The sequence below is a fragment of the Prunus mume genome, linkage group LG2 (assembly GCF_029339155.1).
Source record: "Prunus mume cultivar Tortuosa linkage group LG2, ASM2933915v1, whole genome shotgun sequence".
In the NCBI taxonomy this organism is placed as follows: Eukaryota; Viridiplantae; Streptophyta; class Magnoliopsida; order Rosales; family Rosaceae; genus Prunus; species Prunus mume.
Genome location: NC_142699.1, coordinates 2,340,060 through 2,367,692, shown reverse-complemented (window position 1 = coordinate 2,367,692; position 27,633 = coordinate 2,340,060). Strand labels below are relative to the sequence as shown.

Genomic DNA, 27,633 nt, shown 5'->3' with positions numbered 1-27,633 from the left:
CAAAATAAGATGAATGATTTCAAACTAGTTCCATTAGATCATCCTTAAATAATACAATATTTGTAGATTACGCTGAAAAACCTAGTTTAGCATGAATATATATAGGTTTTGGCAAACCTATGCTAAAAATAAGGACATCTTTAACACATAAAGACTATGTTGTGTATATATAGAACACAAGAATGAGGTCTCTCAATCTTGCAACACACATTTTTCTATGTTTGGCAACCCAATATTGGCTAGTTTCTTGGAGACACCTAACTTCATCCCAACAGTAACCAAGGTCTCTAGTGATCTGGCACTATTTGCTAGGAGGTCCTCATCTATCTCAATAGCATCCTGCATAACAACCCACACAATAAGCCAACAGTTAAACTCAGAAATACCCTATGCATGCCACCATAAATCTGAAAGTGCAAATTTTTAACGACATTTACCACGTAAAGTTTAGATTAAGAAAGCTTCTATTGCACCCTTAAAAATACCCACCTCACCCACATACTCCACGCACCCACCATGAAAATTTTAAAAAAAAAGTTGCCGGTTTTATTTTACCACCTTGGTCCCCCGTAGTTTAAATTTTGTCAATTTTATCCATGTAGTTCTAAATTCCTCACAATTCAAGGACATGTTACAAATTTGTCAAATTCCTTACAATTCCATCAAAATACCCCTCAACGTCAATGACACATACTTACTCTGTCACGGAATTGGAAGGAAATATGAACGTGGCCTTGAATTGTGAGGAATATCAAACTACAAAGACCAAAATTCACTTTCTGCCTTTAAAAATCTTTAAAGTTCTCACAGGTCCTCACATAGTCCCAAAACAATATCCTCACCATCTGTTTTGGTGGCCCCATGTCCCACTTAACGTCACAACTCATAAAACTAAACAACCTAAAGCCTAACTGAAACTGGATGAACCGAACTGTGTCAAAAACAAAAGCTAGACGTGTCAATTCTCAGAACATATGAGACTTGTTTCCTTACAACATATACCAAAAAGAAGCCAAAAAGAGAAGAATAGTAATGTGACGATGTTTATTCAACCCCTATTCAATCAAATACAAACCTTTTCAAAGACGCAGATTACAGTGCTTCCACCAAATGAGAAATAGCCAAACTGTAATAAATGAACACAATGTCAAGACAGTATACATCAACCCATTATCTGCGTAAATACATAAAATATAAAACCAAAGAAAACTCATCAAATAAAGAATATTAACCTCTTCTCCTTTCTTAACATGGTCACCCTCCTTCTTTGAAAAGGTAATGCTGCCAACCATAGTTGCACCAATGGCAACAAAAGCCACCTGCAGAGAAAAAGATGAACAAAAGAATTAGGCTACCACTATCGGCACTCCAATAAGTAAGTACAGAAAAGTTATAAAACATTCACTTTGAAGTGCAAGAAATAAAAGAGGAGTGCTAATAGTATTATGTCACTAATACCCAAGAATGATACATCTCTTCTTAATTAGGAAAGAAAAACGTGCTGACTCTATCCAACAAAATGATGGCACTATTCTAACAGGAAATAAATATGAGAGCTCAACCCAGTTTACTATTGAAATTTGCCATTCAAGTAAAGGGCGTGAATGCTTTTACTTTTCTTGCATTATAATAGCATAGCAACTGCAGGTATTTTCTGTAGCAGATTTACCCAAGACAGATATTTTCAGTCGAAAGCTAGGTTGAGAATGTCAATGTCAGTGGAAATTATGGTAGTGAGATTTTATAAAAAATATTGGTATTGGTAGAAAAAGACGACGGAAATTTGCTTAATAACATGAAATTGAATGAAACTTTACAAAATGCTAAACCAATCAATAATCCATCATCTAACCATCTGAACTTCGTAAAAATGGTATTCTAATGATAAACATATAAGGTGATAAGCATATGACATTGAAAGTTAATTATAAATGTGCAAAAACATTTTTGGTTCATTAAATTTTATCTTTGAGAACATGTACATACTAATTTAAATTTAACTGGCCTTCCTTAAATAACATTAGTATACATTTACCATAATGAGCTTTGACACCAACTACAAGTATACAACCTTAATTACAACAAGGAACGCCTGTAAATCTAAATCAAATTAATTGAGTTTGTAATTTACAGCCCATACTTCAATTTGGTTATAAGCTGACACTTTAATTTCAGTTAAAATTTTGATTGAGTAGCTCAAATTTCATGAAGGCACGACACTTTGAGGGACCACATTTTGATTAAGCCATATATACAGCCCAAACCCAAGCCACAATTTATAAGCACAGTTTTTACTGAGAGTAGTTTGAAATTCTCTCTTTGGATCTATATGTCTACAATTGCAGACTCCAGCTGGTTCACATGAAAGTGGGCGCCTTTGCAGCCTCTCTTTCTTGTTTTCCTATTTTGGTAAACAACTACTTTTTTATCACATGGGGTGCAGCGCACACACCCCAAGCAGGCAGACCACAGCCTACATAATTAAGCAGCTGGAATATTTTCACAGATAAAATATATTCCACCAAATTTAGGTGGAAACATCAGAATTTTTGGATTTCCACCCAAACTCTTCTTGGGCAACAGAATGCGATGAAATGCTAAAACACCAAAGTATAAACTGATTTTTTGAAGTTTCGGTCAGTTTTTCATCTCAATGTAATGCACCAGTTTAAGTAGTTTCTAATAAGAAAATGGAGTGAGCATGTATCACTACTAATATCCAAGAAATGGGGTTGACTGTTGCCTTTTTGTAAATAGAAATGATATTGATATTTTGAAAAAAAATAAATGATTGCACCAACAAACCTTTCCAAATTCAGCAGTTGATAGAATTGATACTACTCGCTTATTCTCAGTGAAAACATTACAATACTTGCTATTCACAGCTATGGGGTTAACCTGAAGAAAGAAAAAGGAAATAGATCAAGAAAAAGAACAAAGGAAATCTGTAGAGAAGCCAGAAAATAGATGATAAGCAAAAAATAAAGGACTTCCAACATGTCACATCTATAATCACATACCGTATATAAACATCCAGGTATATGTACAAACTGTTGAATAGTTCCAGAAACAGGAAAATGGAAACGATGATAATCCTGAAACCATAGTAGATGATTAATATCAAAATAACAAATCAGAGTGTGCATGGTTCAACTTCATGGTATGAGTTAATAAAAGTACATATTGCAATAAATACCTGCGGTGCCAAACGAAATATTACCAATGTTCCATTGATGAAAGCATTGGAACATTGATCTTTCCCCAAAAGCCCTTGAATTGAAAATTTTCGACCCTAGAAACACAAACAAAAACCAAGAAAATAAAATCAGAACAAAAAACAACAATAAAAACACGAACAAGATTAAAAACTATATGTGGATTACAGACATCCAATCCAAATATAAAAGAAAAATGACCCAACTGATCTATTAATTTAATACAATTTGAACCTTCATCCTTTTAACTATTTGTTCTTTGCAATAAGTCGTACAAAACAGAATAACTAAAATTGGGTACACGGGTGTGGAGATAAACTGCCAGTTCAGGAATGGGAGACATGTCCCGGTTGAAGCTTGCAAGACAATATGCCCCTCACTAACCAGAAGGCTCCACATCATAAGCTCAGGATGGAACTACCATGCAGAGCAGAACTAACCGGATGGGGTGTGCAACAGGTGAATGAGTCACAGAACTACCACGTCAATACGGTTCTAGTAAACAGCTCGGCAGTAGCATTTCAGCACTTAAGAATACATCATATCTAATATCAGTTCAACTAAACTGGTGCTTTCATTGATTGAGTTGAATATTTGGGTTCTTTAGTCAACTTGAACACGTGAAAGGAAAACTTCTCCAAAAACTTAAATACTCAAACAGTCCAGCTCCGTGGTACAAAACACAAGGGTACAAAACACAAGACCAATACGAACAACTTTGGGGACAGACTGAACAAAATCAAAGGACATCAAATTGAAACCATGTGGGTCACAGAACACTGGGGGTAAAAAATGTGAAACTTCCCATAAAATCGAAACCGTCACAGATTTCCCAAGATGAACTACAGTCCCCAATAATCTGAGACGTGTACCTTGGGGACAAGGGCAAGATTTGAATTAAGCATTTGAGAGCCTGCTTGAACAATCAATAAATTATCGTATCATCATCAAGAATTGCCAGACTTTTTGGAAGAATAATCCAACAAAACCATCTGGTAGGCCTTACTAGATTCAGGTCAAAACCATACCACCCTGATCTCCTTAGCTGTCATATTATAGGGAGCTAGCTTTCTCCTCAGAGATGGGAGTCTGGATTATGCTTCTAAGGCAGGAATGGCTAGAGGCAAGCAAAGTCCTGAAGCAGCAGACAACATTGATGTCATTACTCATTCTAACCATCTCTTTGATTTCTACTAGGTTGTTTCTATTCCCATCTTAGCCATAGACTTACAAAATATATATATATTACTGTCTTAGGAGGCCTTATTTTTTTTTAAGACTGTGTTTCAATGGATACCTTTAAATCATGATTCTATTTAGTTTACACTATTATTCAATTTTCATAAAAATTCTAAAATTCCTTTCTCACTGTCAGGAAATGTGATTTCCTCCTATCAACCCTTACATTCCAAGGTGGTTAAGATTGAGTGCATACTTCTCTACCAGTCAGAAAATTTTCAGGTCTAAGAGGTAAATTCGACCAGCCAAGTCACTATTTTAGAAGAATTCAAAGTACTAACAGCAAGAGTACAGGAACAGTCATTCTTCTAAATAATTTGGAGGTGAAGTGGCAGAACAGAGGATAAAGGATTAATATACTATGGGCTTATTGCATTGATACATTTATACACAAGCACCTTCTAAACTTTTGTCTATGAGAAGGTAGTGATGAAGGGTCGAAGCTGAAAAAGTGTTATTTCAATGCGTAACATTTAAGAGCCCAGAGTGATTAGGTATTCTCTTCAAGAAAACGTCATATTTATCATTTAACTTTCATCTTTCTTACTTCAAATTAGCCAAATATGCTGCAATTCTGTTATCTGAACTAAGAAGAGACAAGCACGAAAAATCTTTAGAAGCGTGTGAATTCTTCTACAAGAACTCAAGTGCAAACAGTAAAAATACCTTAATCCAAAATCTCAGACTTTCATCAACAGATTTGAATGCCATAAGACGGCTATCTGCAGCAGATATGGCAACATCATCACATTCCATGTAGGCAATGGGTCTTGCTCCAGGCTTTAACTCTCTCACAAAAAATTCATTAAACGTCTACATCCACAAATTTAGAAATTAGAAATGTTTATCATCTTCATAATGTAAAAGACATTGTTACACATCAAAAATTCCAGCAAAAGCAAGAAATCAATAGTAAAATAAGCTTGTCCTAGGCATAAAATAATCAGCTAAAAGAATGTATGAAACTTGAAAACATGGTTAATAAATTAAATCATAAGATGAAATATTAAGAAATGTAAAATGTGTACAATTTTTTCTCTGTGTGTTTTTTTGTATGGATAGCAAACAAGGGTTTTATTGATGAAAAAGGAAAAACGATACAAGTAGGAAAAACAGGATGCCCATTTAATCCTATTAATACCCTCAAGCTTAAAGACAACTACATTTAATTCAAAGCTCCGCCCAATTTAGAAAAATTACACGAAAAGGAATGCTTCTGAAATGTTTTGACAAGCATCTGCAGAATTTAACCCTTAGGCTATAAATTCAACGCACCACCCCTCAAAACAATGGTTCAAACATATTAAATCAAAGTGATGGAAGCATTGATAAGCCACACAAGCAGAAATGTTTTCAATATGTAGATAAAATAAAACAAGATGAAATTCATCGACTTCAAATGTACAGCCTACCTTAAAATGTTCCAAAGGGTGCTTGACTTCAGCCAAATTGATTTGATCCTACAACAACCAAGTTAAACTTAATCAAATGGATGTAATTTCAGCTTAGCATAAATGTACACTACATTATTCAAACTCGAGCATTACAATAAAAACAGTTCAAACCAGTGAATAAAGTTTACATACACATTAAAATGTACTTTTTGATAAGAAACACACTTTCATTAAAAAGACAAGAAGAAAGAAAGAGGAAGACCAAAGAAAGTGGACAAGACGGCCACTACAAAGAAAAAAAAAAAAAAAAAAAAAACTAGCTAAGGCTAACACAGTAAACACCTAACACACAACAGCTTCCCAGCATAACTAAATGTGAGTGAAAGATAAACCATAAATTCTGTAGAAACAGAAGCCCGAAGTACGGACAAAAAACGAACTTTATTCAAAAACTGCTCTGTCCCAGTGTCAACAAAGTCTTCAAAATCCTTTTATTTCCCTCCGGCCAAACTCCCCAGATCACAGCCATACCCATGCAACGCAACATAACTTTGGCCTTCTTCCCCTTGCCAGAAAATTTATGCTTCTCACAAAGAAAAGAAAAACAGTCCCTCAAAATTAGCTAGCTTACTTCCATCTCCCCAAACATCCTCAACTGAAGTCAAAAAAACCCACAGGACAATGTAAGAAAACATGATCCAGAGATTTATGTTCCCTGAAGGGTCAGGTAATTACATATCTGTTGTCCAGGGAACATAAGATATGGAGCATGCTCCTCCATCTTATAAAATAAAAAGCTTAGTTTTGGGCTTCCAAAAATGAAAATGTTGTAGGCACTGCATCACACACAAACATCCCAGCCTTTTCCAAGTATTTATTGTAGGATAAATGTATCAGCGTATCAATTTCAATGTGTATGTTCACCCTCAATAATAACACATCCCTGCCTTTGTCTGTATACATGGCCACCCTTCATAACACACCATCAAACCATCTGTACACTTTTATGAATTTCATTTCTGACAATAATTATGTGAATCATGACACTGCATCATTTCAAGAAAGTTCAGAACAGCATAATCATAATGTTATTCTAAGGAAAGAGTCCTGCCTTAAAAAACTCGACAAATTTTGGTATATCTTTAGCAGATTCCACTGAGTTCATTTTCTTCCCCTGCTTTTCAGAGAGGCTCTGCAAGATATCCTTTGCCCCTGTGTTGAAATAGTGAACCATGATAAAGAAAACAAGATTATGGAACGATCATAAACAAAGAACTCATAAAAACTAAAACCTGCTACTAGTTAGCAAACGAACTGCAGAAATTATTAATTATTATTCTTCTTCTTCTTCTTGTTATTTTGGACAGGCAATTGACAGTCAGTTCAAAACAAAGGCATCTCCTCTTGAAGTAAATTTAGCGTTGGTAGATTTACTATTAGCATTAAGAGCCTAACAAGTTACAACCAACCTGTCCACCCACATGGACAAAGACCCTGAACAAACTGAAACTACAGTTGTTAATATTGGATTGCTGAACTTATGTTAAAAGCATCTACAAAGCAAAATTTATTGGAGGATGAGGAAGGCAATATTACTGACAGAGAAGATGGAAGGTGATTGAGATCAATGGTTGTCTTAGTAGGTTGTTAGTGTAAGCTAGATGGCTTAACATGAGTTCATGATTTTCTGGTGGAAAGGAAGTCTACGCAGGTTTCTCATTTACTGCTTTTCATTTTGGAGGAAGAGGAGAGATTGCTTGCTTTCCATTGATTCTGAAAAAGGAAGACCCATGCTTTGCTCATCACAAATTTATCTTCTGATGAAAAAGTTATGCTGAGAGCATAGACCGCTGCCCATTCGCTTCTAAAATGTGTTTATTACACTACCACAAGTGTTAGGTTAGGAATAATGGGTGCTTGGCCCATAGATTCCTACCTTTTGTGGATGGAGGTTTTTCTGGGGGTTGGTAAGGTAGTCCATTCTTTGGAAATGTGCAGTCTTGGTGATAATTTAAATTGACTGGATGAAAAAGAAAAACAGAACACTTGAGGAACATATTCCTGGCATCTTTACAAGGTTCATAATCTAAGCATTTTAAAGGCACCCAGAGAGGAAGTGGAATCTCTATGGGAGAGGAAATATTTTTGGCATCTTGACAGGGCTGATAGTATAAGTGTTTTAAGGTACCCATTTAGTCTAATTCATCTTGATTAGACACGAGGTAAAAACTAAATTTAATGTTGTTCTGTAATTTTTCCTGTTCATGTATTAAGCTTTGAACACCTCATCCGTCTTTTCTCATATCTTTTCCTTTACATTTTGTAAAATTAATGTTCTACAAAAATAATAACACAGAACTGAAAATGAAAGGAAGGTATAGAAGGGCATCAGCATGATATTTTTTATGGGTGATCTAATTCTGATAGATACTATCGAAAAATAAGAAACAACATTGCATCAACAATTTATTGAGTAATACAAGATAGCAATTGAAAGAAAGAGGAAGGTTGCTTCTAATGTAATCTCTGCAACTTCTTTAGATAAACATCTATTCATAAATGCAACTTAATACCTGTATCCAGGAGGCCAAGCCCTAGTTTTGATTGGTAAATGGCTCTCATTGACAACACAATCTTTTCATCTATTAGTTCTTCCACAAGTCTCTTTGTCCTCCGATCAAATACCTAAATCGATAAACTGTTAATGGAAAAATAAAGTAGACCAGAACTATAGCTTGGAAACAAAGAAGATTGAACCACATCTGCTTCAATGAGATGCTCAGGGAGAAAAAAAGAAAAAAATTAATAGGTTACATAGATACTATGATGCATACCAGTAAGCTAGCCAGTACTATGATCAATTTGTTATTATATCATGAAAAACCCATATAGGGAAATTAAAAGCCTTGTATAGCTACATATAATATTCTGGGCCTCTCCACCCACAGCCAATTGGTTTTGGGTTGGACTTTCAAACAGGCTAAGTTGCCAACACAGGAAGTGATCCATATAACTTAGACTTCATAAATGATATCAAGGACATCTAACATGTCCGCATAACACCTTACCACTAGAGGTCCCATTCTTGTGGTACGTTATGATCTCACTAAAAAATTCATTATAATACAAACAAGACTCAAGTACATTACACTCATGCAAATTATAAGTTTTTACATATCTGCGTCTCTTGTAACTGGTACATCATTTTAAACTTTCAATTCATCATTATGACTTAAAACATTGTATACAAACATACAGCATCAGGGGCAGAGCAGAAACTACATGAAAGAGAAAATGGGAACAGTATTGCAGCTAAAACACTTCATGCCTATTACAGAAAGGGTCCCATTTCAAATGAAAAACCCATTAAAAAAATTTCTGCCACTAATCTTAGCTGATTTAAAAAGAAAAAGCTGAACCAAGAAAGTATACCACAATATGGTTAGCACTCGATCCAGAATTTAAACCAACGTCATAAGATGAAACATGGGCCCATTCACTGAGTTTAAACATCCACCTACATATAAAATTTGATGTTACTATTCCAATCATACCATAGATTGATAGTAATAACCACTGAACTGAAATGAACCGCAACAAGAAGAATTGTCAGCAATAAGAAGCCTGATGATATAACACAATTCTTACCCATAAGAAGCTTGTTTATCAGTCAAAAATCCTCCAGTCATGACCTGCTTTCCAGTTCCTTCATCGAAACATAGGGTCAAATGTATCATGTAGTTCAGCTTATCAGAAACTTCAAGAGTCTCACCACAAACAGGACAGCAATTCATTAGTGGTTCCCTGAAAACAAAATAGTTCTGCTCATCTTTCCAAGAATGGGGCCTAAAGGAAAATACATTCTACATTCAAACATTTTGCAATTATATCAAACTGAAAATCATGGTACAATCCAAAGAAATGAAATGAAAAATCCAAGCTCAGGTCTGACATTAGAAAAAACAGTCATGAAATGGTGTGAATCTGAATTGTGAGAACTATAACACTTCTTCCAATGTATATACTCCGGTGGGTTGAACTAATTTAATATAAATTTTCAGTAAATTTTTTCACTGGCCTAATACGAATTTGCTGGTCAATGGTCTCAAGTTGTACTACATGAGAAGCATTTTGTAACAAAATCAAATAAAACATTTTGCAAATATCTATAAATACGATCTATAACACAAAACGAACATATCTATAAAAAGACAATAAATTCACATTTCTTACATAATAAGAATTTGCAACTGTATAGGCAAAGTTGTTTTCTTTCTTCTTTTTCTTTTTTTTGGGGGTCTGATTATAGACATGGAGATCAAAATAGCAATATATACAGTGGTAAGTTCAAACTTTTTGGTCTAATATCTACATGTATAATTACTTTTCTTGTTGAATGGCAAGAAGGGCAGCCAACTCATCCATGCTAACAACACCATCCCCGTTCTTGTCAGCAGCTTTAAACATCTCCTCTTTCTATTAAGGAAGGAAGATATATTTCTGAGACAATGGAACCAAAAGGAAAACACAAAACACAAACACGCCAACAACAAAAATATATCACAAAGGACTTCTGAAATTGGAGGAAGCCAACTCTATGGATTCCAATCCACAAACCCATGCCAAATGTAATGTGGGTTTTGTGATTAATTGCTTATTTTGTGTGTATTGAGAATTTGAGATCAAATTTTTAAGAACACACCAACAGCCGCTTAGACTATAGGAGTTAGGCTCAGATGAGCCAAGACCTGTGAGAAAAAAATTGAATATGTGTATTAAGTGTGGTTATATACTGGGTTGACGATGAACCCATGTGAATTAAAATAGGTTCATTAAGTTCAAACCTTGTTGGCTGCCGCTTGATTCCCAAAAGCATTAATTAAGTCAGAAAATTCAGAGAAGGAAAGCTTTCCATCTTCATTATAATCCTGTGTATGTTACAAAGCCTCAGAATTGGGACATACCACTATAGATAAGAATTGGGGCAACATTGAAGAACATTTCTTTCCATATATGTAGGACATACCACTATAGATAAGATGCGCCTTGCAAAACTCTTTTCTGTTTCAATTGGATCCTGTCAATTTTTCCAATGAAGTGTTATTACTCCTAAATATAGACTTTGTTACCTAAGAAAATGAGGTGTATACATGCCATACCTCAACAGAGCATGAAACAGAAATTTTTCCGACAATTTTGTCTGATGTCGATGGATCTAACAGGTCCAATATCTCAGAGATGGAGTTGGAATCTGAATCCTGCAACAGCAACAATTTATCCTCAGATGAGAGAGTGATAACAAGAATCAGTAAGAAGATGAACATAAAATCTGAAAACATAAGAATCAGTCAGTAAGCCAACTAATTCCATACTCAAAATGCGCTTAATCATAAATATTGAATGCTGCCAGCAGAAGGAAAAAAAAACGCTGCAGAGAAAAACAAACTCAAAACTTATAAACAAAAGAAATTTGGGAAAGGGTTCATACTCAATTTAATGTTTCTCAGAAGTTCACCATGCAATTTCAGCATCTCCTTTTTAATCATTTTTATGGTATTTACCTCACTGCAGAAACTTTTTCTCTTGGCATGCTTGGAACATAAAAATAAAAAAATCCCAAGATACTAGGAGCTAGAATATTGGCCCACGGGCCATGATTCATATCAATGGAAAATTGTAGTTAGAACAATTAAATTCTAGACATTTCCAAGGAAAGGCATATATGTTGGTATGGAAAGCAAAATGAAAATATTATATGGCAGGGATGCAAAATCAAGGTGGCACTCAAACACAGCAGAAACCCCAAACTACAATACATAGAAGGGGCCTGATAGGCACTCAAACATCTAACCAAACCCAGCAGAATAATATCTTGGCACCTACATTATAACAGCCACAACCATTTACCCAGCACGGCTCTATCCTTTTTTTTATGAGAGCTCTATTCCTCTTATTGAGTTACCAATGGCTTCCAATGACCTTTATTTGGCACTCACTCACCACCCCCACCTCAGATTACAAGTCAACTATCTTGTTCACAATTCCAAGTACATTTTTTATTTGATGCAAAAAATTTGGCTTCCTAAATTATTATTTACACATGAATTCACTGAAACTTTGACAACTTTTATGATTCTTTCGCAAATTATGTCTCTTTTTTATTCTCAAAAAGTAAATAATAAGATAAAAGTGATTCCTCTCATTGAGCTACCGATGGCTACCCCTCCCTCCACTATTGGTCTCTGAACAATATCCCAAATAATTGGCTGATCCTATCTTCCTTCATCACATCCTTCCCGCACAAATCCCGTATCAACTTCTTAGTCCTCCTTGCAACCCTATTAGGCAATCTGAAAGATTGGAAGGACGCTACTCAGCAATATGCCCCCAAGGGAAGGCAAAGTAACTCAAAGGGCAATTCTCTCCCTCACTTGCCACTCCTTGTTAAACAGACTCCCAAAGCCTATAATCCACCAGAAGTAGAAGAGAAAAGAACATTAATTAGCTTTCCAATTAGAATAATGTCAGATAAAGATATGTTCCTAAAATCAGGATATACAGAAACCCAAAGTGCTACCCAAAACTTGACCATCTCCCACACCTCCTCCACTTCCATCCCCTAACATCTTCAAAGATCCACCGATTCCAAAATAGTCAGATAATAGCCATCACCACCATACACCCCATATTTATTTAGCCTTTTTTCCACCGCCCAAAAGTCTATAACCCACATTGACAACAACTAGTACACTCTTGGCCATATTAATCTTCCGGTCTTGGACTAACACAAAAGATTGACAATCTGAACCAAATTGACGATTTCCCTGCCTCACTTGTCAAGAAAAAAATAGTATCATCCTCACTTGTAGTTTTCAACATTATTCATATTATTTCCATTAACCAGTCACTAAAATTTGAAAAGAAAGTATGTTTAATTTTCCAATGCAAATTGAAGCAGTTCCTAAGCCTTTGGGCAAGCAATTAGTATATGGTGTATAGATTTAAATGAACTGTTGCAAAGGTGACAAGATGCATTCTCCCAGGAATGAATATGGAGTCTGTATACATTTGTACCAAGCTTCTTCTGAGTTACCAAAATACATAAGTTTCCAAAATCAACTCCATTGATTTTAATACCACAAAGCGTAATTGTTGTAACACACACACACATTAATAAATAAGTAAAAAGAAAGAAAAACAGTACATCATTACTGGAGCTTGTGGAAAAGTGCAATTAGAGAGAGTACCATGTAGTGGCACAATTTAAGAAGTTAAACATGTCAACAAGAGAGAGAGAGAGAGAGAGAGAGAGAGAGAGAGAGAGAGAGAGAGAGAATTCAACAAAGAAGGTTGCTCACCCTGGTTAGAAATTCAAGCAGATCAATTTCACAATATCCTATCAGATTGTTTCTGGACATTTTATTTGTCTGCATTGTATGATAAATTGAATAAGTGAAAATTAAAAATTATACCTGAAGAACACTTATGCATTTTCAATTTGAATATACAACAGAACCGGGAAAGAAAACTTTGACATAGAGAAATCTCTTAAATAAAGAGCATACAAGACTGTCAGATACAATAAAATTAGTGTATACAAAAAGAAAAGGCCTTAAATTTGAGATACATACAAAAAAAAAAAAAAAAAAGGGGTATGACTACATCTGAAGCAAAACATGAATTTATACTTATAAAAGGAAATAGAAGATAAAAAGGCCATTACATTCTGCAGGAAATAATTCATGGAACACCAGATATAAACATGATTACCATATGGTCATCACTAAATTCATGTATCGTTATATGCATTCAGCTATTCATGTATATGTATAAACTTATGATTCATTGCCAGCATTAATTTTGATTGCTTCATAAAAAAAAATCTACAGTTGTAGCTTTTGATTATATATATAAACATCATGTAAGTGACTGCCATTAATACTATAATTCAAATATATACATATATATGTGGAAGAAAAAAATCTAAGAGAAGTGAGAATGAAGAACGTATCTATTTAACTCTGAGACCCAGAATATAATGGTAGAGACATGCAACGGGTATCTGAAGTGTATGCTGCGTATCCAGTTTACAGTTTCAGAAATTTGGAAAGTTATCCTAAATTATGGGACTATATGGTACATTGCCCATGTGTATTTGGGAAGTTCCTAGAACATGATTAGCATATTTCTCCAACGTGTCAATGTGTGAGACTGCACTTTGCATACTAGCGGCTTTCTACATAAGAAACTTTGAATTTCCATTTCCTATATCTCATACAATACAAAAAATCAATACGAATCTATAAGTGAAAAACATTCCAAATTCTATAAATCTATGCCATGCCAGACACCACAACCATCCCTAAATAAGGAGACCTATGTATCCGTCCTTGTCACATGGAAGAACATACCTCTTTCAGGACACTACTAAATGGGGAGATTATAAGTAAACTGAAAGCAAAGCATACCTCATAAATGGATATCCTTGCAACATGAGGCCCATTTTTTTCCAAAAGAAGCTTCTTCTCCTGAAAGTCAAAGGGAAAAGTTTCGAAGGGTTATTTTCAGCTCAGTTGCTTGCTCGTACTAAGAAGCAAATGAGAGAGAGAGAGAGAGAGAGAGAGAGAGTTGAGTTTTTCCACAATTTCAAAGACTGTAATGAAGGTTCCAGTACTTTATCAGATTACCAAAGTGATCCAAAAAGCATACCTATACTAACAAGTGTGTCAGCCCTAGCATAAAAGAAATGCACTCAGCAAATTAATCTCAACTTCCCAACAGCATCTCTGATGTGTGTGTGACAGATTATGTATATTTTGTACATCACAGAGATACGGAGATCTAAAACCAAAAAGAGAAAATACAGGGAGATATACTGAGTTCTTTCACAGATGGCCCTAAGTGAGATAATTAAGGTCTTGAAAAAAGGCCAAGCACTCATATGTTGCCATAATAAGATATAATATAGGGTTTCAGGTACTTACAGAGTTCCAAACAGGCTTGTCAGTTCTGCAACACCAGTAAAAACAAATTAATACAAATAAGCTGGTGTGTTCTGTAAAAAAAAATATATACAAAAAATGCAATATTATCTCATAGGGCAGACTTTGTAGCCTACAGAGAAATGAATGTCTGACAAGCCAACTAAGGTGGAATTTTTTATGCTATGTATCAATCAGTAAAATTTCTGATCTACTGAGACAATGTGTTACAAAAATTTAAAACTCCTTATAATAAAAAAAATAAATAGACATGCACATTTCTGTTCTAACATTGCTAATTAAATTTTTATGAAGTTATGCAATAATAGGAAATCCATGTCATAAATCGAAAAATCATCTTAAAAGGATGAACATTGAAAATTTGAAAATAACAATTTCTACAGTTGTGTGACCCTTCAACCAATTCACTTGGCCTTTTAAGCCCTTTCTTTTGCGGCACTTTAATTTTTTTGAGAGAATAAACAATTACATACAAAGTTACTAAGAGGGCATTTGGTTCCCGTTTCCTAAAAACAACTGTTTGTTTTATGAGATACAAAAGAAACGGGAAACAAGTTTCTTTTTTGTGCTGGCCTGAAGATGAAAAACAAATTTGGTGTAGTGTTTTTAAAATTTTATTTATTAAAAAAGCAATTTCAAGATACGGTATACAAAAAGCAGATGCATTTTATATTGGTAAGCAGTTAAAGACAATATCTCGTATTTTAGAAGAATAGAAACAAAAATGATAATTAAAAACATAGGATTCTGAATCGGCGAGGTCATTCCTCCTCTCCATAAAGAATTTCATTGCAAACAGCATTTTCATATCTACGGGCATACAAGATTTCAGTGGGATTTTACTGCAAAGCTGCAAACAATGTGACAAGGAAAAGGACAAGGAATGTTGTGAACTAGAGGACAACTTCCTTAACCCTGGGAGTTCACATGACTATTGATGATGAGGATGTTGATCTCAATTTTCAGTGATCCTTAAGATCAGAGTCTAAAGGAAAAGGACAATGGTTGATCACTGCTTAAAGAGATGGGGCAGAACGAAAACTTACCTGTAAGTTTCTAATGAGACACGACTCAAAACGTAAAAAAGAGGAAAAGGGTTGCAGAAACAGGTAATTTCAGGCACTTGTAGTTCTTTCTATTTTGGTGTTTCTATCTATGTGCTCATTATACTATTTAGTTATTTTAAGAAAACAAATAAATTAATGAATGAACGAATGCACAGGGTAGTTGGCATTCAAAGATAAAGATTCGAAAAGGAGAAAAAGAAGCTTCTCAACAAGGAGAAAAAAGAACAAAGAGACAAAGAGGCATTACTGATCGGAGATATTCGTACGGAAGGTCTGTTCTCCAAAAGATACACAGGCAAGCCACTTGTCCTTGAACTTCATTTCAGCCTACCACAAAACACAGAAAAACACCCAAAACAAAATTCCCCTATTCATTTCACTCACTCCAAACACTGCAATGCTAATTCAATAAAACAAAAAACAAAGAACAAGAAACTTACTCGAACGAGAGTGAGCAAAGCGATTCCGGCGAAATTTTCAGCATTCAGGCGTTTGCCATGAGACGGGGAATTTGAGCGACTGCGACGTCGTCGATGAAGGTGAAGTCGCTGCTTCAGCCGAGCGCGACGCGATCCTTTCGACTGTGACTCTGCAGCGCCATTCTCTTCTTTCGAGCTTCCATGCCCCATTGCCTCTCTCTCTCTACCTACGGGGACTCTGATTCTCTCTCTAAACTGTTCTGCTTTTTGATTGGTAATGTTTCCCTGCAATTGGGGACTCGGGAGTATATTCTTCTCTTGTATCTTCTTTTATGGAAATGACCAATACAGAAAGAAGGCAAATATTTCTGGAATTTGAAGAATAAATAAAAGTCAACTTTTACGAAAACTCCAAAAAGAAAATATAATTACCTTTTGGATGATGGACTTGTCAGACCGCACTATTAGTGTACCATACAAAAAGCTTATTTTATGCGGTGACCCATGGTGGAAAGCTTTTCTTGTAACAATTAGGATGGACATTGTCGAGTTTGGTTGGCTTTATGCCAAAATTAGACCGAATCAAATAGAGTAATTGATGTGGTTCGGTTTTGATTTGGGTTTAGGGTCGGGCTGTGTCTTAAACCCTTTCGATTCAGTCCAAGTTCAATATTACTTGTATAAATAAAATAATTAAATAAATAACTCAAATTCAATGGGCTAAATTTTAGCCCTAAATGCTAAAATAATTTGATAAAATTATATATTTAAAGAGTATAGTATAACCGTGCGGCTATACTCTTTAAATATATTAATATTTAGTATCACATAGCAAAATATTTTAAAAATATAACCGTCCGGCCATACTATTCAAATATATATATATATATATATTTCTTTCTTCATGTATTTAAGTGCGATTGAGTAGTTGTTGTGAGTTGAGTCTCTTTCCCTCTCCCATATATATATTTCTCTTACTCTAACCCTAGAACAAACTAGGGAGGAGAGTTACGTTTATTTGGGGGGTTAAAAAGAGTAAATACGAGCAAGACTTTTTTAGGACATGGAAAATTAGATTCAAAAGGCATTCAAGCAATTTTATGCTTTGAAATTTATCATTCTTAGATCCACAAAATGTTAGTGAATCTCTATTTTTTTTTGGGTTGTATTTATGAGTTTAACCCCTATTATTTCTTATAAATAAAATCAATTTTTTATTCTTACCGAATAAGCTAATAGCTAAAAATCATTAGAATTTGAGGTATCAGAAAAAATTTAAATTATCATTCTCCAATATCGCTTGTATAAATAAAATAATTGAAGAAATAACTCTAACTCAAGCTAAAATAATCTGACAAAATTGTATATTTAAAGAGTATAGTCACGTAGCTATACTCTTTAAATATATTAATATTTTAATAATATAATCACACAACTATACTCTTTAAATATATTTGAATATCATACTTTTAAAATATATATTACAACTTACTCCCTCATTTATTTGGGTACTGCCAGGGGTTTTAAGTTATAACGTTTTTTCAGCATAAAATAATAAATAGACCACCAATAAAACTACCAATGCAAGCTCCATTGATCAAAACCAACAAAGAGGATATTTTCATTTTTATTGATCATAACTTATGTGTCCCCATGTTCTGAAAACTGCGTCATACCTCCATCCCTAGTTCAGGGAACAAAATAAACTGTTCTGAAACATTTAATCCATTCAAAAACGTAAAGACATGCTATGTCAGTTTAGGACAAACGTAATCTCCACATCACTTCAGTTTTGGGAAAAGCTTTGGTGCAACCTGCATTGCAGAATGGTGGTTTTAGTTTAGGATTTTAGCAGAGCATACAAGACGTTATAAATAAATGGGTCTCAAGACAATCAAAAAGTATAACTTACGCATTTGTCAACACAAGACCAGTAGTCGAAATATTGCCCAGTACAATGCTTGTGCCCGCTTTCATCACCTTGGATTCTCTTAACACATGCCTGTAACAAAGTATGAAGCCATTACACACCATTTGCAAACTAATTCAAATGCTGCGTAACACAAACTTTGATTCAGTGTAGGTCACTATTTTGGGAAAGATTTTACAATTTAAGCCAAAGAATGCTACTTGTTCAACTCAGGCAAGTCAGAGAGTACACATAAGTATTAGAGTCGAGAGTTCAGTTGATATTCTATCTTCATGATCTCTTATTCATCAATTCCCTATTATTTAGGGTGAAATACATCTGACTTTCATTTCCGTTTCCTCATTTTCTCAATTTCAAAAGTCAGGCCCATCTTCTGGGAGACCCATGCAGTTAAAGAATAGTTCACCTTTTCTGTTTCTTTTTTCATTTTTCATTTTATACAGAACAGTTTTATCTTTAAACTGCCAATGTTATGAAGTTCAAATTTTCAAAATGTTGCAAATTACCTGATACTCGAGTAGTGGTTTGACACACTTTGGCTTGCAAGACTCTTCAAGGTACTTCTTTTGATCAACAGGTTCCTCGTCCGCCCTAAACATATATTAACAAACTATGAAAAAAGAAAAACAAACGTGCATGCACTCACATACAAAAGACAAACAGCCCAACATCGACGATATCATAGGCTTTACATACAGGCATTGGAGAAAACATTATTGTAATATCGCTAGGGCAAGAAACTGAACTACCAGTGCCAACTATTAATGGAAGGATCCAGTACTGTGAACATTCAGAACTGACCATTTTGTTATGGAGAGAACAGAGTTTCCAGTTAATTCTACCTGATCATGAATTGTTGTGATTTACCTAGTTACTAAGTGAGAAATTAATCTTAGAATATGTATTACCCATTACTGTATTACCCACATTCTAACCTTTTGAATATGTATTCCATGATTGTTGTGAAACATTGATTCCTCAATATCAAATTCCATTTTGTTTCAATTGTACAAATAAAAAAGTAGGCTGTTTCTATTCTTATCATCCCTTAAAAGTTCTCCTGTGTGTTATTCTCTTTAATAATGTCCAATGGTAAAAACAGTTCCTGTTTCTTATTTTCTACATCACAATTTATGTTCCAAAAACATGACCCTTATGAACATCTTTCCCATTATTGATCTATCATCATCGAAATCTGTTGGGCATAGACAAAATCAAGCATTTTCTGCACCTGAACACTCTACAAATCTATCAACATTTAAGTGTTGTGGTCCAATTTTGCAATCAGGGTATTGATGTATATAAGGTTTAGGGGCACTGATATTCAGATGTAAGATTAAGTGTGATTTTCCAAAGTTCACCAAGTTTACATTGAAATTTTAAGATATTAGTTGAGCAAAATTCAGATATTCTCTGGTTTACTTTGTAAGTGTGATTTTGACTTTCAAATTCAGATGTACGATATTAATGCTTTTTTAATAGGTGTGACTTTTATTTCCTTGTTGATAAGTAACATTAAACACCCTTTCATTAATAAAAAAGAACAATACAACACAGGGACAAGTTGTCAATTCTAATATTTTCATTTCGAAAATGGTTGTGGTGGATTCACCAATCTACTATCTGCAAGAGGATCACATGAAACTACTCAACTATGACGTGAAGCAAAAGAAGCTAAGTTCAATATTACTTAACACATACAACTGATTATTATATACATATATATGATACAAGTGCTAGTCAACAAATACTGAACATGATCCTTTAATTGGTTAAAGTCAGTGAGCTAACAACTTCATGTGATAATGGAAAAATATCATCATATATTACATTAAGATCTAATTAATGAAATTTCCAACCCACAAAGTTTAATCTGAGAAGCAACTATAACAATGAAATCATGACACACAAAAACAACCAAAAAAAAAAAAAAGAGGAGACATTCTTGCTTTATTTCCAGGACCACACGAGAAAGTAAGCACGCCAACCCAATTTTTAGTTAGGAATGTAACTAAAAAGATGAAACCATTTAAAGAGCCCTCTGCTTTTATAAGGGGGGAAATATATATAGGTAGAAAAACATGAAATGTCAAGTAGTATCATGTTGCTAATCCTTAACGTCAAGTAGTACCTTTTGTTTCACTAATCAGCACCCACTAACAAAACAAAATATTACTTGAAAAATATTTTTTCTGACCAAGAGCTCAATACAAGACCTACTTCAAAGCTAACTTGATTCATAACTTTTTTGACTATCAAACCAAAAGCTCAGTGGGATATATAGTGGTAATCTATAGTACAAATGATTCACCTCTCTATTGTATCAAGATAATAAATCTTGGTCTGTTTCTAAAGGAATGCTTATCATACTACCTTTTGCCTATCTAACATTTTTTTTTCTTTTCACAAAGGGATATTTTAAACTGCAGTAGTGTACGGGGAGGGGGACCGATGCCTTAGCCAACCGACCTGACCCACATATGCAGCCTATCTAACATTTCTTTTCAAATCCATTGAGTTTTTTTTTTCTTCTTTTATTATATTGTATACTAGTCCAATCACCTAGCACTATGAATAAGCAAATATGGCTTGTGGAGGCGCTATCTCCTAACAAGCACTTATTGAAAACCATGAAAAGGGAAATCATTTAATTGTTCAATCCTATTTTACATGCTATCCCAACATTTGGTAGCAAAAGAGGTAATAAGGTGAGATCAATCATTTGGTGCATTTAGTAAAAGAAGAACAAAGTGAACATTTTAAGAATGGTTGCACATCTTGGAATACTATTACAAAAGGTTGACCTCTCACCACATAAGTTAGAAGATTGGCAAATGCATGCTTCAGGCAAAGATGAAAATGGACATGGAAAAAAAAGAGATGCGTTCACGAAATGTAAAGAAAACATAAGTTACTCTAGTACACATAAATGTTAATATCATCGACAGACGAGTTTCAAGCCATAAATAACCCCAATTTAAATCAAATATACACTTACATAGCAAAAAAACAAAGAGGAAGTTGGGAAGTCACAAAACTGGGCACAGAGGAGCCTTCAAGTCACCTGACTGCATCACGTAACCAAAAAGACAAGTTTCTCAAAATACCCAGATAAAAAAAAATGCATAATATGATGATTTAAATTACTAAACAAAATACCAGAAAATCTATCAACAGGCAGGTAAAACTGAAGGCAAAAAGAAAAATGGTAACAGGCACTACTCATAATTACAAGCATTAGATCTGCCAAGAAACAAATTAGCTCAACCCAGTTAACCATCTACCTTTTTTAATTCATACGCAGATTTAAACAGAGAGATGTTGAATAATCTGAAACAAAAACCATAATAATCAACTACCCATAATTTTTTGTTGGCCTAAAATAATTTCAGATAGGCTCATTCCACATGAACAAATACAGGTCCTGCTCTTTTCTAAAAATAAAAAATAAAAATAGCGGAAAATGAAGAAGGATTAAAAAGTAAAACAGATCTGATAAATAATAAAAATTCGAAAATATGGTAAATATGTTGGTTCGAAAAATTAATTTAGATGCGTAGAGAAGAACACGGGGTTTACCTTTCAGTCTAGAAGAAGTCTGCGGGAGTTCAAACGAAGAACCAGAGCTAAATTCAGCTATACTCTTTTGTCTATTGCTTCGGCGTAACGCTGCGTTTTTATGCTTCTGAGGAGGTTTTATTGCCTGGGCCTGGCCAGTTTTGAAGGCTTTGGCAAAGATGGGCTAACCCTTAGCCGGCCCAGGCTGCTATCAATGCCAAGTCCAATAACACAACCTAGAAATGAGAGTGATTCTACCTCATATATGGCCTTAGGTGAGGTCTTATTTCTTAACTGTTGAATCAAGCTAATTAATTTGATTTAACGGTTAAGAGATAGAGTCTCACATAAGGGCAATATATAAGGCTCTCGCTATAACTAAATTATTTTTGAAGAACGAACATAATTATCGGATATTTTTTAATCAATAAGGAAGGGAAAAATTGGAAGTTCTTAGAAGCCTCTCAATCATTAACTATTGAATGCGTATTGTTGTCCCACATTTATTAAATACATTATTGATCAAATCATACGTCAGGATAAAACCTAACTAAGTCTCATTTTGTTGAGAAATATGGATATATATATATACAGAGAGCTTCCATTGAGGGATCCTCAAATAAGCTTATTTGAGGGACACCCCTTGTAGGGCCCACTCCAGATTGTATTTCACTAATCCAAACCGTCTATTTTGTAGATACACATTCAAATATCATCTCTACAAAAAATCATTTGAATCCGATATCATTTGACCATTCAATTGAGTTATTGAAAATTTTAGTACTTTCTTGAAGTACCGTGTTCATTGATTTTGTAGGACCCAATTAGATGTCGAAACGGTTTCCGATTTGTCTAATTTTTTGTGAGGATGATCTATGAATGAAGACCTAAAAAATAGATGGTTTGGATCATTGGAAAAAAAATTGTAGGGTACCCTAAAGGGCGTCCCTCAAATAAAATTATTTGAGGGATCCCTCAATAGAAGGGGACTGTATATATATATATATATATGTAAAACATGCATGTAGCTTTTGTGTTTCCGCTCAATATATACGTCACTTTTGGAATAAACATCCGGGGAAGTGGATCGGATGAGGGAGCACTTAGCGTTCTCTCTCTCTCTCTCACAATAAAATATTTCATACAACTGCATTATCTGTATCTATATCAACTTTTCAATGGAAATTTAATGCATTATTTTTTCATTTAGAAAACTAGTGGTAGATATCATGATTAGAATAAAAATAAGGCTTAATTGCTACAGTGCACCTTGAAACATTGGTCAATTCTCACTTTACCCCTGGAAGTTAAAGTGACCTACTTTGCCCTATTGACCAAGGTTTGAAGTTCCATAATGCCCCATACTGTCAATTTTATCCAAAAATATGTTAAGTTTGATGACGTGGTAGGGGTGTTTTAGTAATTTTGTGCACCTAAGTTTTTTATTCACAAATTTGAGTGGGTAATGTGGCAAAGTGAAGCCCACCTCCATAATGGATAAAAAAAATTAATAACTTTAAAAAATTAAAATACAAACATAAAATTTAAAACTTTAAAAAATTGATCTCTCTCTCTCTCTCTCTCTCTCTCTCAAGCTGATTAATGGGTATGGAGGTTGAGGTTCTGTGGGAGTGGGGTATAAAAAACAGAGGGAGGGTTTTGTTTTGATTTTTGGGATGGATGGGTTGTTTTTATTTTTGCCGAGGGGAGGGTTTTTTGTTTTGGGTTGTTTTGATTTTTGCTGAGGTTCTGTCCAAGGAGAATGGGTTCTTGGGGAGGGGGCGATGGGTTTTGAGTTACATGCGGGGAGGGGTGGGTTGCAGGTTGGGGGTGGGGAGAGGAATAGGTTCTGGGTTCTGCAGAGAGGGATGGGTTGCGGGTGGGGAGTGATGGCTTTCCAAGTTCTGCACAAGGAGAAGGGTGGGTTGCGGGTTGGGGGGGCAGCTTTAGGTTTCTAGTGCGTGGGGGTGTTACAAGGACAGAGAAGGAAGGGTGTCCCAATCTTCCCCCACCCCAAGCAACATTGATGTTCCCCTCTCCCTTAACTCCTCTTCTCTTCCCCTCTCTACAAATCCAAAAACAAAAAAAACAACCCGCATGCTTGGAACAAAATCTGATATATTTTCACTTTGGGTGCTGCTCCTGCAACTAATAACAGCCAGGGCACCAATAGGTTTGGCTCACCTTGTTGAGGAGGCCATTGAGAATGCAATTGGGGGAGAAGGGATGGGTTGGGTTTTTTTTTTCCCCCTAAAATCTATTTTTATGTTTATATTTTAATTTTTTTAAAAGTAATTAAAAAACTTAAGTGTACAAAATTACTAAAATACTCATGCCACGTCATCAAACTTAACGGACTTTTGGATGGAGTTAACGGTAGGGGCAATGTGGAACATCAAACCTTGGTCAAGGGGGCAAAATGAGTCACTTTAACTTTCAGGGGGTAAAGTGAGAATTGACCAATGTTTCAAGGGGCACTTAAGCCTAAAAATAAATAACCGCATAAATATCATTGACCTCTAATTAGGTTTAACTCATAATATCAAAGACTCTCTCTCTCTCTCTCTCTCTCTCTCTCTCTCAAACAAAAACCCCCACCGATTGCAACAATAGGGGGAAGGTGGCCTCCGGCCCTCCTTCCCTCCCCTCTCCTCCTTTCATATCTCCCCCTTATACCCTTTCCTATGCTGCTCTATCTCTCTCTCTCTCTCTCTCTCTCTCTATCTCTCTCTCTCCTCAGCTTCATTTTGTTCTACCTTTCTCTCCTCTATACTTCTCCCTCATTCTTCTCGTTACTCACTAGGCTCTGTACCGACTATTGTGTTTTGGATATGGACAGATTCGTTGTTCGTTGGTCATAAGTGGTTTTTGCAAGTTGTAGCTGTTGTGGTGAATCTACTTTAGATCTGGGCAGATCTATGTGATGGTGGTGTTAGAGTCTTTTGGGTTTCTGTTTTGTGTTTAAAATCAGGGTTGCAACTCTTCGGAGGTTGCCTTGGGTCCTCACTTCGGGTGAGGTTAAAATAACTGGCAACAATTAATGTCTTTTGTTGCGGAGGTTGTTAGTGCTCCCTTTGGGAGAGGTTCGTGATCTACCCATGCGTGTTGGTCTAGTGCTAGTCCATATTATCTCTTGGCGTGCTGGCTTTATACTAGGATTATGTCCCTGGATGCTGTTTTGGGTGATGTCTTGGGGTGGTACCATAGCAGACAATTTCAATGTATCCCAGTATAATCTGTATGAGTCTTGTAGTGGGTTTGTGTATGGGTTATGTTTGTAGGGCCTTTGGGCTCTTGTATTCTATTCTATCAATGAATTTCCATCTTTTGACGAAAAAAAAAAGGTGATTACAATAAATTTGTAATCTTTATACACACTGTATGTATCCATTTTGAGTTATTTACACTAATACCTCTTGAAGTTTTGAACTTTTTCACAAAATTCTTTGAGGTTTTAGAAATTACAAGAACACCCCTTGAGGTTTTAAATTGTTTTCACAAAACTCATTTTCATTCAAAGATTGATTATTTTATAATAATAAAAATCTTTAAATGACAAAGTTGGCCTTTGAGATTAGATTGCATATATTTCATCGAGGTTAATTTTGTCATTTGCATAAGGTTTTTTTTTTAAATATATAAATGAAATCATAAATTTTTGTACAAACAATCAACGAAAATGAATTTTGTGAAATCAAAATGATACAAGACTTGTGTTTTTCTTCTTCTTTTTTCTTTTTCTTTTTTAATTGGACATTGCGCTCGTCTATTTCCTCTCTTTTCACGCCTCTTTCCCCTAATTGTAACGGGTCGTGTTTGAGTCTAGTATTTGTCACCCGTTAACTTAAGGTGTCGAGTTGTGTTAACTCGTTAAGTTAACGAGTTTACACGAATACAACCCGAAACCCGTTAGCACGACCCGTTGGTCGGATGTCTTGGAGAGGTGGGCACTGATCTGGACTTGTGTTTTTTTCTTTTCTTTTTCTTTTTGATTGGACATTATGCTCAGTCTCTTCCCTTTTTTCATGCCTATTTCCCTAAGCTTCCTTGCATTTTCCTGACCTTCAATCTTAGCCGTCCAGATCGTGTAGCCGTAGCCACAAAGTGACCCCTGGTTTTAGTTGCTTCCAGAAATTACCCTTTGTTCGATCTTCCATGCTCTCTCTGCCTCTCTAGATCTTTTTGATATAGATGTATACATTCAACAAGTTCATCTCAAGGTTCACGATGTTTAACATGTTCATACTCATGCTCAAGGTGTTCATCAAAATCTTCAACATGTTCATACTAAAAGATGAATTTCAATTCAAAAATTTAAGGGAAATGAGGTCTAACCTTGTTTGCACCACCACAGAAAGTCGTCGGAAATCCCCTTGGCCCTAGCACCACCACAAGGTATTCGCCGGAAATCTCTTTTTCTCATTCTCACTTTCTGGAAATCTTTCTCTCAAATTCTCCAAGTGTGATGCCTACGTCACTCCAAGTTCCTATTTATAAAGTCCCAAGGGTACACAAAAAACCCTAGTACCCTTTTAGTTTCCCTCCCAAATCCTTGTACCTGCACAACATTTGATATCCAAATTTCAACCAAATAGATAATTCTAAAGGGCCTTGCCCACAACAAGAATTTTTGGACCCACTTACAAGGTCACGACTCAGCTCCCTTCTAGATTGGCCCTATTCACCAAGGCCCGGTTCCACGGCAGGCCCATCCCAAGAAGTCCCGATCCTAGCCCTCGTCCGAAGGCACAACCCCGAGCCGACCTGCCAAAGGTTCAAACAAAATACGACAAATTTCATATCAAGGATTTCAGTGGCCTTGCCCGAACGGCAAGGCCCATGAAATATATTTGGGAGCCTCACATGAGGTACTGCAGACGGAAAGGAAGCCTAAATCCTCGAGTCTCTTCTCTCACTTCAGACCCTTGCCGAAACTTCACAATGGCCCGACTCCACGAATGGCCCAGCTCCGAGGTCTAGCTCCTAACGCCTATAAAAAAAAGAAAAAAAAGAACAAAGGTTACTATCATTTCGAAATAGGCAGGTTGGTCCTTGGTTACAAAAATAAAGGCCCAGCCCCAAATAGACATCCACAAATATACTTACCTACGGAATAGCCCAGCTCCTCAGATCCTTGGCCAATACTCAAACCTGCCGAAGCATACCCAAGTCACACTCACAAAAACATTTCAGAAAACTCAAAATTTTCTCTAAGCACCCACCAAAAGGCCCACCTAGCAAGGCACCCTCAAGTACTCGGCTTGCCGAATGGCTAGCCACCAAATCCCAGCTTCAGTCACGCACAGACTAGCCTAGCCTAAGGAGTCCACAAGATATTTCTTGCCAAAACAGCCCCAGAGCCAAGTGAATGGAACCCGAATGGCAGAACTCCGTGCACAAATTTTTGGAGGCTCAAAAACTCACCAAGTACTTGCTCTCACCGAAGGAAACAGACCCCAAGTCTTGCCAACACTCTAAGCCTTGCCAAAGCCGGATCACCAACCCAAGTGGCTAAAGGATCCCACAGGGCCAGCTCCGTTTCCAACTCCAAGATCACGAAAACACCTGTTGTTGAAACCTTCTCCATTCTCACCTCCAGCTAAGGTAGCCAAAGGCCCAGGCTCTGTTGTCGAAGGCCTAGCTCCGACTCTCCGAGAGACCCAACGACCGACCCTTGAAACAAACCTGCAGAAAATGTCGGACCACCCTTGCCGAATGGCAACGGTTGTCTGACCACCCGATTCAAAGCAACCTCCAGAAATTTTTAAATTTTGTCTATCTGAAGTAGGCTTTCCCACCACAAAGCCAA

The 27,633-nt window shown here is 35.7% G+C and overlaps 2 protein-coding genes across 3 annotated transcripts; both read right to left on the bottom strand.

The window, feature by feature from the left end:
* Window positions 1-14: 14 nt before the first annotated feature.
* On the bottom strand, window positions 15-16,682 carry LOC103319111 (phosphatidylserine decarboxylase proenzyme 3-like). The gene is made up of 21 exons (XM_008220610.2): window positions 16,358-16,682; window positions 16,165-16,244; window positions 14,833-14,857; window positions 14,317-14,376; window positions 13,207-13,275; window positions 11,008-11,106; window positions 10,875-10,925; window positions 10,693-10,776; window positions 10,233-10,324; window positions 9,497-9,652; window positions 9,281-9,365; window positions 8,422-8,533; window positions 6,960-7,060; window positions 5,867-5,914; window positions 5,121-5,267; window positions 3,197-3,292; window positions 3,021-3,095; window positions 2,806-2,898; window positions 1,233-1,319; window positions 1,076-1,126; window positions 15-339 (listed from the first exon to the last, which is right to left on the bottom strand). Exons 1-21 carry the CDS (start codon window positions 16,544-16,546, stop codon window positions 193-195), a joined length of 1,947 nt encoding a protein of 648 aa, XP_008218832.2. The 5' UTR covers window positions 16,547-16,682; the 3' UTR covers window positions 15-192.
* A 1,247-nt stretch (window positions 16,683-17,929) lies between these two features.
* Window positions 17,930-21,976, bottom strand: LOC103319112 (cytochrome b-c1 complex subunit 6-1, mitochondrial). Of its 2 annotated transcripts, none has more exons than XM_008220611.3 (5): window positions 21,846-21,976; window positions 21,265-21,334; window positions 18,773-18,857; window positions 18,249-18,338; window positions 17,930-18,150 (listed from the first exon to the last, which is right to left on the bottom strand). In XM_008220611.3, coding segments are annotated over exons 2-5 (210 nt in total). In that variant the 5' UTR covers window positions 21,267-21,334; window positions 21,846-21,976; the 3' UTR covers window positions 17,930-18,117. The 2 variants fall into 2 exon arrangements, with proteins under 2 accessions (XP_008218833.1, XP_008218834.1); XM_008220612.3 differs by lacking the exon at window positions 21,846-21,976 and adding an exon at window positions 21,551-21,602.
* Between the last annotated feature and the right edge of the window lie 5,657 nt (window positions 21,977-27,633).